Source organism: Nannospalax galili, unplaced genomic scaffold (assembly GCF_000622305.1).
Source record: "Nannospalax galili isolate Female #2095 unplaced genomic scaffold, S.galili_v1.0 scaffold579, whole genome shotgun sequence".
Taxonomy (NCBI): domain Eukaryota; kingdom Metazoa; phylum Chordata; class Mammalia; order Rodentia; family Spalacidae; genus Nannospalax; species Nannospalax galili.
Window position 1 is genome coordinate 147,293 of NW_008344599.1, and position 12,344 is coordinate 159,636.

The following is a 12,344-nucleotide window of genomic DNA, read 5'->3' on the forward strand; positions in this document are numbered from 1 at the left end:
TAAAATTAAAATAAAATAAAATTTAAAAATTGACATCAGTTTTTTGTTTTTTGTTTTTTGTTTTTTTGGGCTATTTGAGACAGGGTCTCCTTGTAGCCCCAGCTGGCCTGGAACTCTCTAGGCCAGGCTGGCCTCAAACTCACAGAGATTCTCCTGCCTCTGTCTCCCAATTGCTGGGATTGAAGGTGTGCGCCAACACGCCTGGCTCAAAATTTTTTTTAAAAAAGAAAAAAGCCCATTAGAAGCTCCATTCTCTTACCCCTGTAAGCTAAAAAAAAAAAAAAAAAACCCAAAAAAACAACTTCCTCTCGTTTGCGTCCCCCCATGAATGTCAGTTCCGGAAACCTAACTCAGCTCTCACAGTTGTCTCGCATGTTTCTGGGAAGCTTCACAAAGTAGCATGAACTTCAAAAAATGGGACTGGTGCTTGGTTCTGGAGCTGCTGCAACTGCTTCTACTGGTGATCGGAGTTCAAGGTACTTTCCACCAACTGTTTGCCTGAGATATGCTCTGAAGTGAGGGCCAAGCAGGAAAGGGGAGAAGGGGTGGTCTTTGGACAGCAGGAACTTTCAAACCAGTAACAGGGCTGTGGTAAGGTTGGAGAGCTTTCCTTAGTCCTGGAAAACCAGGCTCTACTCTTTTCAGAAGAGGACAGGATGAAAACAGGACCAGGGGAGATGGGGAAGTAGGGTCTCTGTACTTCAGCTTATGGCCGCTGATCTGTGAAGTTGTAAGAAAGTATTTTTAAGAGGAAGTTCTACACTGTGAGTTGACATATTTTTTAGTTGTCATGATTTATGTTCAGACACACTCTGTGTCCTCGGCATTGAGAACTCTGCTTAGTTCAGAGTCCTGTCTTCTACCCAAAGAAAAATAGTGATATTGTCTTAGAGATAGATCAAAATCATAGGAGAGAAACATGGAAAGGATTGCTCTGTCTAGAGTCTCCACATCAGGGTCGAGGAAGAGGCCCAAGGTCCCTCAGTAGTAAGGGAACCCAAAACATCTGATTTATGTTAGGAGTTAAGGCCCACTCCTCTGTTACCAGCCTGTGCTGGTTTCCCTCATGTGCCCAGGGACTGAGTCACTGCACCTGCTCAGCTGCCTAGTCATCTTCACCCCCTCTCTTCCCAGGGCAACTAAGAAGAAGGAATTAAGCTTTTGTCTTTCACATTATTCTTCAAAATACATGCTTTTCATATAAAGGACTTTAATTTCAGTACTGTGAGTAAAAATGAGTAAAATGAATAGAGAAGTTACAAGACATTAAAAGACCATGATGGTGTGCAAGTTTTAGGGAGAAGAGCTAGAACCGTGTGGGATAAAGTTGACCGATCACATAGGGCTTCTTCAAGTGGGAATTCTGTGGGTCTGGTGAGGTTTGTGACTAAGTCCTGGACAGGCTCCATGGGATGAAACCAACTTAGCTTTGTTGTTTACCTGGAAAGAAGCGTCCTGTCTTCATTCTGGTCCTAAGCACAAACCTTTCTGTCTAGAATTCTCATGCCCTCTACTTCTCCAGCCTCTCTGTTGGCTTCCACTTTTGTGTGACCTTCTCATAGAAACTCTGGGCTCCAGATTGAAGCTTGCGACCTGCTTTCCTTGTACTCCATGAGGACAGAGACCATGCTGTGTTCTTCTCACTTAACACAGTACCTGGAACATAGCACATGATTAGTAAATAGCTGTTAAATGAATGAATAAGTAACTCAAAAACTTCTGTTTGGAAGATCCACTCATATCTTCCTAAGAATATAAGCAGTTTCTCCTCTTTTGTAAGGTTTACCCTTGTGGAAAAGTTGAAAAGCGCTCTCAGATCTCCTCCTTCACCTCTCTTCAGACTTGAAGTCCCTAGCTCTCTGGTTTCAAGGCAGTAATTCAGAGTGCCCTCCATTACTAGGCATCTTGCTGTCTCCTTACAGCATTTAGCAGGGTACATTGGAAATGGCATTATCCTGGGACCAGTAGAGCTGTGTTCTGTCTGGGCTCCATGCTATGGGACTTTTCCATGAATCACAAAATTTCCCTAAGCCCCTGTTTCCTCACTCTAAAATTGGAATAATAACATATTTCCCATTTCTTTGAGGAGCTGCTAGTAAGAGTAAATGAAAATTGTAAAACTTGAAGGTGCTTTCAGAACACCTATACATGTGAGATGATGAAAGTCTGGGGTAAACATAAATGAACTCCAAGGCCCAAAGCTCTTGCCTGTGGCCCAGATCTGAGTTTCTGATTTTTAGACATCTCTGTTCTAGACTTGCCAGAAAGGAGTTCAAAATTTGACTCATCATTTTTGTTCTGAGTTTCTGCTGCTATTTAATGAGCTACCACAGCATTGTTGCTAAAAATAATACCTATAACTAACTTTGCTCATGAATGTGGAAATGGGTTGTACACGGTACTCTTCACTTATGGCCTCTCTCTTACTTGTAGTGAGATCATGGCAGGGCCTAGAGTCATCTCATGGCTAGTGTCTGCAAGAAGACTCAAAACAGCAAGGTACCTGGTACCACCCAGCTGAAGCCTCCTACATTATGATTTAGAGAAACAGTTAAATGCTGCATGGTCTTTTCTAACTAGCCTTGCAAGTCACACTTCAGTATTCTGTTAATTGAGAGAGTCACAAAGGCCTGTGCAGGATCAAAAGGAGGATGCAATATTTATCTATTTATTATTATTATTATTATTATTATTGTTGTTGTTGTTGCAACAGGGTCTTATGTAGCCCAGGCTGGCCTCACATTTGCTGTGTAGCCAAGGAGGATGACCTTGATCTTGTAATCTTCCTGTCTCCACCTCCCAAGTGCTGGCATTATAGACTTGTACCACCATACCCGGCATCAAGGGACGCCTGAAAACTTGTCTATTCATGAAATAAGTGTCTAAAAAAATGCAAAGTTTCTTTTGTTGTTGTTGTTTGTTTTTACAAAGGCCTCTGGCATGTCAGATAAGCACTCTACCACTGAACTGCACCCTCAGCACCAACGTTTTTTTTTGAGACAGGGTCCAGCTGGCCTGGAACTTGTTATGTAAACCAGGCTGGCTTTGATCTCACATAGATCAGCCTTCCTCTGTCTCCTAAGTGCTGGGATTAAAGGTGACTACAGCCCTAACTTCTTAAAACTTCTATAATTCTGCCCCTCATCCCAGATTTACTGCTCTTCTACTGTTCCCTACTTCAGTTAATAGCATCTTTTTTGGTTCTATTTTGCAAGTAAAATTTCTAGAACTTATCCTCATTTTTTTTTCTTTCCCTTGCCTCCCACAAGTGAGTTAACCTTTAAATATGTCTCTCAGATATGTCCAGTTCCATCTAATTCCACTGCCTGTCATCCTAGACAAACTACCACTTTCTGTCATCTCCAATCACAGTATTCACCCACCATAACTGCTTTCTTCCAGCTCGCTGCTGTACACACTGTAGTTATGTTTGTCTCACGTTTCTGTTTAAAACTCCCTAGTAGCTGCTATGGTGAATGAGAGAGCAGAAATTCTGAGCGTTCACCTCATCACACACCCAGTCACCTCCTGCCTTCATCTAGTCTGTGCCTGTTTCCTTTTAAATGAATCTTGGTTTTGTTGTCTCTGAGTATCTGATCTATTTCTTTTCCCCTCTGGTCCTGGCATCTCCAAAAAGCGGGAGTCGCCACTGAAACTGAGGCTACACCTTCACCAATGGCCTATTCTTGCCTCTTGGGGTGCAAAGCCTCATTCTCTCCATGACCCCTTCAGTCCCGGGGTTTCACTGCAGCTGAAGCTGCACTTTCACCTATGGACTTTCCTGGCCTCTCAGAGTGCCAAACGTTAGTTGCTCTCTGTGACCCCTTCAACACCAGAACCATGCAGGAGACACACATTACCAAGTCCTGCTTTCAGCTAGGGATGGAGGCTCAGGTCCCCTCTTGACCACAGCTTCTGTGTGAAGACCCCAAGGAAATGCTGCCCAGAGGATTTCACCATGGTGATGCTGGTCTCTTGTTACTTACAGCTGATTTTTCAGCCCCAGCTAACCAGTAGCTATGGTCTCTCTTTTTTTTTTTTTTTTTTTTTTTTTTTTTGGTCTTTTTGAGACAGGATCTCCCTGTAGCCCCAGCTGTCCTGGAACTCACTATATAGACCAAGCTGAACTTGAACTCACAGAGATCCACCTGCCTCTGCCTCTGCCTCTGCCTCTTGAGTGCTGGGATTAAAGGCGTGCGCCACCACGCCCGGCTACGGTCTCTTCTTAATCACAGCTGATTCTTCAGTCCCAGCCAACCAGAACCCACAGATTCTCAAGTCAAAATATCACACAAACAACCTTGATAGAACCTGATAGGGAAGCAGACCCTTTGAAGCTTCACAAGCCAGGCCTTCATTGTTCACAACTCTTTCAGCATAACAGTTCTAAGCTCCATAGCAACACACTGAGCACTCAATGGCTTTTTCAGCCCAAAGTTCTGAATGCTTCCACAATCCTCCTGAAAACACCAAGGTCAGGTCTGTCACAGGAATACCCCACTCTCTGGTACCAATTTCTGTCCTAGTTTGTTTCTCCATTGCTGTCAGACACTCTGACCACTACCAACTTGGGGAGGGAAGGGCTTATTTGTCTTACATCTCCCAGGTCACAGTTCATCAGGGAGCCCAAGGTAGGAACTCAGGGCAGGAACATGGAGGCAGGAGCTGGAGCACAGGCCATGGAGGAATGCTGCTTACTTTCTTGCTCCTCTGGTCCCTGCTCAGCCTGCTTTCTTATGCAACACAGGCCCACCTGCTGGGGGGTGGCACCACCCACAGTGGGCTGGGCCCTCCCACATCACACAACAATCAAGAAGACACCTCACAGACATGGCCACAGGCCAGTCTGATGAGGACAATTCCCCAATTGAGGCTCCCTCAACCCAGGTGTGTCAAGTTGACACTAAAGCTATCTAGCACACTCCTAAACTCAAGTAATTGGCCTCTGAATCTGAATGCAATGAGTTAACATCTTTTTGCCTACAAAGCCCAAAAAAGCACTGCTATGCCCTGAAAGAGGGAAGAAAGGGTCATTACCTGTACCAGGTAAGGAGAACATGGGGGTTATTTCCAGAGCAATGCCCTCCATGAGCAAAGAAAAGACAGGGGTTTTATTTGGGGAGTCTATCTATGCATATTTATGTGGGAAAGCACTTTAGGGATAAGTACATTGCTAACATGCTCAGTTAAGGAGTACATTACCAAGCATGCTCAATTTAAGGCTACAATTTAAGAAAGCACAAGATGGTAGACACATTTCTGGGGGCATGCATAGCCTCAAAGTCATGGAACACATGTTTAGAAAGTAAAAAAGGTAGAGAGGAATACCTCTAGACACGCACAATTTGCATTCTAATGTTTTAATTGAAAATAATGGAAAGGACACTTGGAAGATGCATTCATGTGATTGTTCTCCTAAAGGTGTCTGTTTTACTTAGTGGCTAGCACTTTCTTCTTTGTGTCTCTTTGCCAAAGCCTATATTTTCCTCATACCAACATGCATCAATAGTGGAATTGTTGATTGCTGGTTTGTTTCTATTCACTGAAATGGAAGATCCTTAAAGGAAGGACCTATTATTTATTTGTTTGTTTGTTTGTTTTTATTGCACCTATCACAGAATTAGTGCTTTTTTTTTTTTTTTTGGTCTATTTGAGACAAGGTCTCCCTATAGCCCCAGCTGGCCTTGAACTCACAGAGATCCACCTGCCTCTGCCTCTGCCTCCAGAGTGCTGGTATTATAGGCTTGAGCCACCACACCCACAGTAAGTGCTTCCCACACAGTTATTAGATGAGTGAATAAATGATTAAGTTGATGTGTGTATGTATGTATGAAGAGTTGAATGTATAGAGATAGAGGGAAGGAAGGAAGGAAGGAAAGAGGAAAGGCGTAATTTATAAGTCATTGTTTCAGCCATGCTGGGCGGTTGGGGGGGGCTGTCTCAGAGTGGCTATAGTGTCTATAACATTTCCCACAGTGACTCTAACAAACTTTCGCCTTTATCTTCAAAGTATCTTACCTCTGCCTATCAGCAATGAACTTGTCATCTACTTTGCTGAAGAAGTAGGCCCTAGAGGTTATTGTGCCGGAAGCCCTTCAGCTTCCTGTCCACCGTTTCCAAACCAACAAACTTCTCTACATTTCTGTCTTCCTCCCTGGCTTTCCTCAGAGCACTAGTTTGCAGCCTTCTTCTCTAAGACCTGTGCCTTGAACTTCTTACTGAGCCCATACAAGCCCACAGCCATTCCCTCCCTGTGAATTTTCCCCTCCCTTGGCTTCTTCACTTATCATAGTTTAAGCCATTTCAGTCCCTAAATAAAACAAACTATACCTAAGCTCTCTTTTCCTCTGTGTCCCTTCATGGAATGCCCTACTCTCCTTCTTGTCCACAACTATAATGTCTTCAGAGGATGGTTTGCTTCTGTTTCTCCTTTTTTACATGCAGAATCCACTGCAGTATTCCTCACTAGACTCATTTTGTTTCTTATCTAAGAAAATATCATCCTGTTTAGTGTTGCTCAAGACCCAAATCTTGGGTCTTAATATGTATTGCCAAATTAGTTCCTAAAAAGGTTCATATGGACTTGTTAAATATTTCATCTCATTAGAGAGCTCCAGGTAACTCCATATCAGTATATTTAAGACTCATCTTTTCTTCTATAAGAGGTTCATTAGAAACACAAGATTATTTTTATAGCAATCGAAGGTCCTCTTTAGAGCCTTTTTCTCTTTCCTGAGCAATGTCTTTGGTATGAGATTATGCCCTCTTTTGATATATTTTCCCCTTTATGAGGGTGTTTGGCTTTGTTTGTTTCTTTTGGTTTTAATGGTGGTTGCGGGGTCTCACTATACAGCACAGGCTGGCTTTGAATTCACGATGCTCTTGAGTCAACCTTGCAAGTGCTAGGATGTAGACATGTGCCACCAAGCCAGTCTAATTCTGTTTTTCTAACAGACAAGAAGCATAGGTGGACACAGGCAAGATCATTTCTATCCCTATTATAAGTTCCAGGCAAGCACTGTTACTTTATCCTAAGCACCTAGATGCATCACTAACCGCTTTTTCCTATTAAATTAACCCCAAACAGTAGCTCCCTTTACTGTCGCTTCATCTACCTTCTAAAAGACAAAGTTACCACTTCCTCATTTCTCTGTAAGAAGCCACACCCAATGATTAAGTCAGCCTTTTTAGAATTGTTACACGTAGGTGGTTGAGGATGAAGATACAACATCCCATGTGAGTGAACATTTCAACACTCTCCCATGTTGGAATAGTCTCACATTTACTTGCCTCCATCACCAGCTGGTGAACTGTTCTATCCTCTGGGCATAAGTTCAAGGCTTGTCAGAGCACCTGCCCAGGATGGCTTAGGCTGGTTTTTCATGGTGAAAGTAGAGGAATTTTTGTTCCAATACCTAGTTATACTTTTGGCTGTCTCAAATAAGGAATTGCTACTGCCATCCTGTGGGCAGAGGCCACAGCTGCTGCCAAAGATCCTTAGACACACAGGACAGAACCTCCCCCCCCCCAAAATATATATATTGGCCCTAAACTACAAAATGTCAATAATGAAAAAATTGGAAAACACTGACTTAGGCCATGTATTATTATGATTTCTATTAATTCATAAGGAAAACAAAAATGAGAATAAATATGGAAAATATATTTAAACAGTTAAAAGCCAGGTAAGAGCTAGATATAGTGGTACATGGCTATTATCCCAGCATTTGGGAGGCTAAGGCAAGGGGATCCAGAGTTTAAGGTCATTCTTGCCTGCATAGTGACTTGGAGGCCAGCCTAGGCTAAATGATGCATCTCAATACATCTAAAACAAAAAGCGTAGTGAGAATGTTCTCCTAAGTTATCTGGTTGTCTGTATGCATTGTTGATATCTAAGCCTAGGTATGTCAGACACATGTGGCTGTGCAGTATTTGTTGTTTGACTGAATTGATTCTGTGAGAGGGATTATAAAATATGGACTGAACCAATCAGAAGTTCCTTGGGAATAAGTGCCTGAGTGTTTATAATTAGGTTCTAGGACAGAGTAGGTGCTCAACAAATGTTTGTTGAACAGCTAGATAGATTATAGGATTAATGAATCCTGAAATGAAGGGTGGATGAATCTTGAAAGCCATAGGCATTTTTATCTTTTAGTAGTTGAGGAGGATGCTTTGGGTAATGGCAGATATCAACAGTTCCTTTGCCACATGGCCAGGAACATGGAAGGTGAGGTGGCACAGTGGGCAGAGGGGATATCCAAGAGCGTGATTTATTTGCCTAAGTGAGTGGCAGTCTCCCACACAGTCTATGAACCACACAAAGACATCCTACAGAACTTAACATCCCCCAATTCTAGTTCCTCTTAGCTAGATCCCAAAATACCTGTATATATGACACCACCCAATGCAAAAATGATGAAAAGGATGTGGACTGGAAAGAGGCAGTGGTCTAATTATTTGTGTCTAAGATCTGTTATTTAATAAAACCTCTCAGTATAAAGGCACTGTTAGAGCTCTTGCAGGAACATATAAGTGACTTTACAGAAATTCTCTCTTCAAGCCAAACTTTCTCAGATAATGCTTTATGCAAGTGATCTGTACTTTTTTACTTTCTAATAATATACTTTTAAGAAAAATATAAATGCATATACCATGTGAGTCATTTTACAGGGAATTTTTAGAATGATTTGCTTTATTAAAATTTTAAAATATTTTATTTATTATTTTAATCTTATGTGTATGAGTGTATGTAAGTGCACCTGTATCACACAGTGTCTGTGGTAGTCAGGAGAGGGTGTTGGATCCCCTGGAACTGGAGTTACAAACAGTTGTGTGCCACCATATGGTGCTGGGAATCAAATCTGGGTCCTCTCCAAGAGGAGCCTATGCTCTTAACAGCTGAGCCATCTCTTCAGTCCCCAATTAAAAATTTTTTGATTTTTTTTTTTTTGGTCTTTTTGAGACTGGGTCTTCCTGTAGCCCCAGCTGGCCTGGAACTCACTATGTAAACCAGGCTGGCCTCGATCTCACAGAGATCCACCTGACTCTGCCTCTAGAGTGCTGGGATTAAAGGCGAATGCCACCATACCTGGCCAGATTGATTTGTTTTTATTTTATGCATATGAATGTTTTACCTGCATGTATGTAACTGCACTATGTTGTGCAAAGCCGGATCCCCTGGAACTGGAGTAACAGGTGGTTGTTGCCTGCCATGTAGGTGCTGGGAACCAAACCCAGCTCCTCTAGAAGAGCAACCAGTGCTCTTAACCACTGAGCCATCTCTCTAGTCCTTTTATTAATATATGTTGAGACAGGGTAGACCAGGCTATCCTGAAACTGACTCTCTAGCCCAGGCTGGCCTCAAACCATGATCTTTCTGCCTCAGCCTCCCCTGTGCTGAGATTACAGGCATGAATTAGAATTTTTTAAATCAAAGTAAAACATTATTAATAAAATGAAAATATCTTACTGTTTTCAGTCCTTCCCTCTCTCTCCTGTGTCTCTTGACCCACTTCTCTTCCTCACTCAGCATCATCCACTCAGGTCTCTTTGGTGTTGGTTAAATATGACAGACACCCTCTCACCACAGGGATTTGCTTTGGGTTTTCCTCTGCCTGGATTACTGTTATACTAGGTATCTACCTGGCTTTCTCTTGCCTTCTTTAAGTCTGCTCAGATGTGACCAATTCATCACCTTTAATATGACATCTATGTGCTCTAAAGCTCTACCAGGACTCATGACTCCATTTTCTCTACTTTGAGTTTTCTCTTTGGTCATAGTAATTATCATTGCCTAATATACTAGATAATGTATGTAGTTACTGCATTTATTTCTTACTGTTAGCTCCAGGACCTTTGCTGCTTAACTCATTGAAGTATTCCTAATGCCTTAAATAGGGCCTGGCACATGATTCTCAACAAGTATTAGCTTTTAAACATCTTCTGACACAGTAGTGGCCATCTGCTCCAAGGTGTTCCTGGTATTTCTGCTATACCTGAATGGTGAGTGGGAGAGTCCCATACCATCTCATGTTTGTCTTTATAATAGTAACAAGATATTATATTAACTTTTTAGGGGGGGAGACAGGATCTCATGTAGCACAGGTTGACCAAAAACTTACTATGTAGCCAAGGATGAACTCAAACTTCTGATCCTTTGACCTCCACCTCCTGAGTACTAGAATCCCAGGCATGCACCATTACAGTTGGCTTATACCGTGCTAGGATGGAACAAGGACTTTGTGCATGCTAGGCAAACACTCTGCCAGCAAAGCTACAATTTCAACACAGGTTGATTTACTTTTGTGTCTATCTCATGATACTGTATTAAATCTATTAGAGTATAATCACATAATGTTTATGTATATGCCTCTAGAGACTAAAGCACTTATCAAATGAAACTGAACAAACAGGAAGCACATAGAGAGAAGGTGACGACATAAATTTATGTGAAAATGCTAGAGAGGGACAAGGAGAGAGAGGAAGAGAGGAAGAAAGAGAGGGAGGGAGAGGGAGAGAGAGGGAGAGAGAATGTGAATGAGAAAGCACTAGGGCTGTGTCCAAGGGCAGAATTAAATTATGACCAATACATCCTGCTCCCCTATGCCCGTTTCTCAGGCTCCAATTTTCACTGAATTCTCGATCAGGAGACAAAAACCTCAGATGGAGACTGTACTTTCTGCACCCAAGAAAAAAATGCCCTTTCTTCTTCCCTATCCCACCAGTTCAAGCTGGGCCACTAGACAGCATTGCAGGGAGGGTCTCACTCTAACTTTCATTGGCAGGTTATCCAAAACAAACGAAAAATGTGATGACCGGAAGCAATGTAACTCTGCTACCCCCCAGGAAACATCTTGGGAACTACAAACGTCTAACCTGGCTTTACACTACTAAACAGAAGATCTTAGAACATGAAAATAAAACGAAGTACTTCAATAGTACATTTAAGAACCGCGTCAAGCTTGATCTGGAAAGCGGTGCTCTTCACATCTATGAAGTCTGGAGAAGGGACAGCGGTGTTTATTACTTGAGAGTGTATAACGAAAGGGAGGAAGAGTGGGCAATAAACCTGACCGTTTGGGGTGAGTTTGGGGAGCCAAGGGACAAATCCCTATTCAGGGACCTGGGTGGACCATTGGGAGTCCTTGAGACACTCTGACAGAGGAAAAAGAAAATATCAGGACAGGCTTAATTTCTTATGGAGCTAGAAGATGTCAAAACTGGCAACTGTTGGACATTGAAAATCTCTTCTGAAATGAGTCTAAGATTTGAAGAGAACGAGTGTTAGTTTTTCATTACTAGACAAAATTCCCAAGAGAAACTATTTAAACAAGGAAAGATTCGTTTTGTCTTACAGCTTTAGAGGTTTTAGTCCATAGTCAGTTGGCCCCCTGACTATGGGATTGTGGAGGCAGAACACCATGGCAGAGGGTACAGTGGAGCAGAGCTGCTCACTTCATGGTAGCTGGGAAGTAGGTGGGAGGAAAAGGGGCCAGGAAGCAGACAGACCTTTCAAAGCATGCACCTAGTGATTCACTTCCTCCACTCCTCCAGTTTCCACTACTCCCCAATAGTGTATTCAGTTACAAATCCATCAATGACTCCTTTGAACCAATTGCCTAGTAGTGGCCAAGCTTCTATCAAGACAGCCTTTTTTTTTTAACTTAAAAAAATTTTATTATTTTTATTTTATGTGTATGCATGTATTACCTGCATGTTAGGTAAGTGCACCCGTGTCGTGCAATGCCTGTGAGGACAGAAAAGACTGTCTGATCCCCTGGAACTGGAGTTACATCCCCTGGAACTGGGGTTAAGAACAGTTGTTAGCTGCCATGTGGCTGTTGGGATTCAAACCCAGGTCTTCTGCAAGAACAGTCAGTGTTCTTATCTGCTGAGCTATCTCTCTAGCCTATTACTTCTTTTTAACTATGCATGGAAGCAGGGCATGGTGCCCCACACCCTTTGTCTCAGCACTCATGAGGCAGAGGCAGGCCGATCTCTGTGAGTTCAAGGCCAGGTTGGTCTACAGAGCAAGTTCCAGGCCAGCTGGGGCTACAGAAGAGACCCTGTCTCAAAAAGACCAAATAAAATATAAAATAATAAATGAAATGAAATAATAAAATAATAAAATAAATAAAATATCCATGGAACGTTTATGTAAGCAGTCACATTCTGCGTAACCTTCAGACTGGAGATTAAACTCAGTTGGCAGAGTGCTAGCCTAGCATGCATGGATGAGCCTTATAAACTGGGTATGATGGCACACTCCTGTAATCCCAGCATCCTAGAGATGAAGGCAGGAGAATCTGAAGTTCAAAGTCATCAATTTCAAAACAAAACACACA

The 12,344-nt window shown here is 42.4% G+C and overlaps 1 protein-coding gene across 1 annotated transcript in view; it reads left to right on the forward strand.

Annotated features, from left to right (window-relative positions):
* Positions 1–350: 350 nt before the first annotated feature.
* Positions 351–12,344, forward strand: part of Cd48 (CD48 molecule) — a 22,153-nt gene continuing 10,159 nt past the window's right edge. Inside the window, exons 1-2 of the mRNA XM_008840799.3 lie at positions 351–476; positions 10,785–11,081. Coding sequence (XP_008839021.1) covers positions 401–476; positions 10,785–11,081 — 373 coding nt within the window. The 5' untranslated portion in view covers positions 351–400. The remainder of the gene's footprint in view (positions 477–10,784; positions 11,082–12,344) is intronic.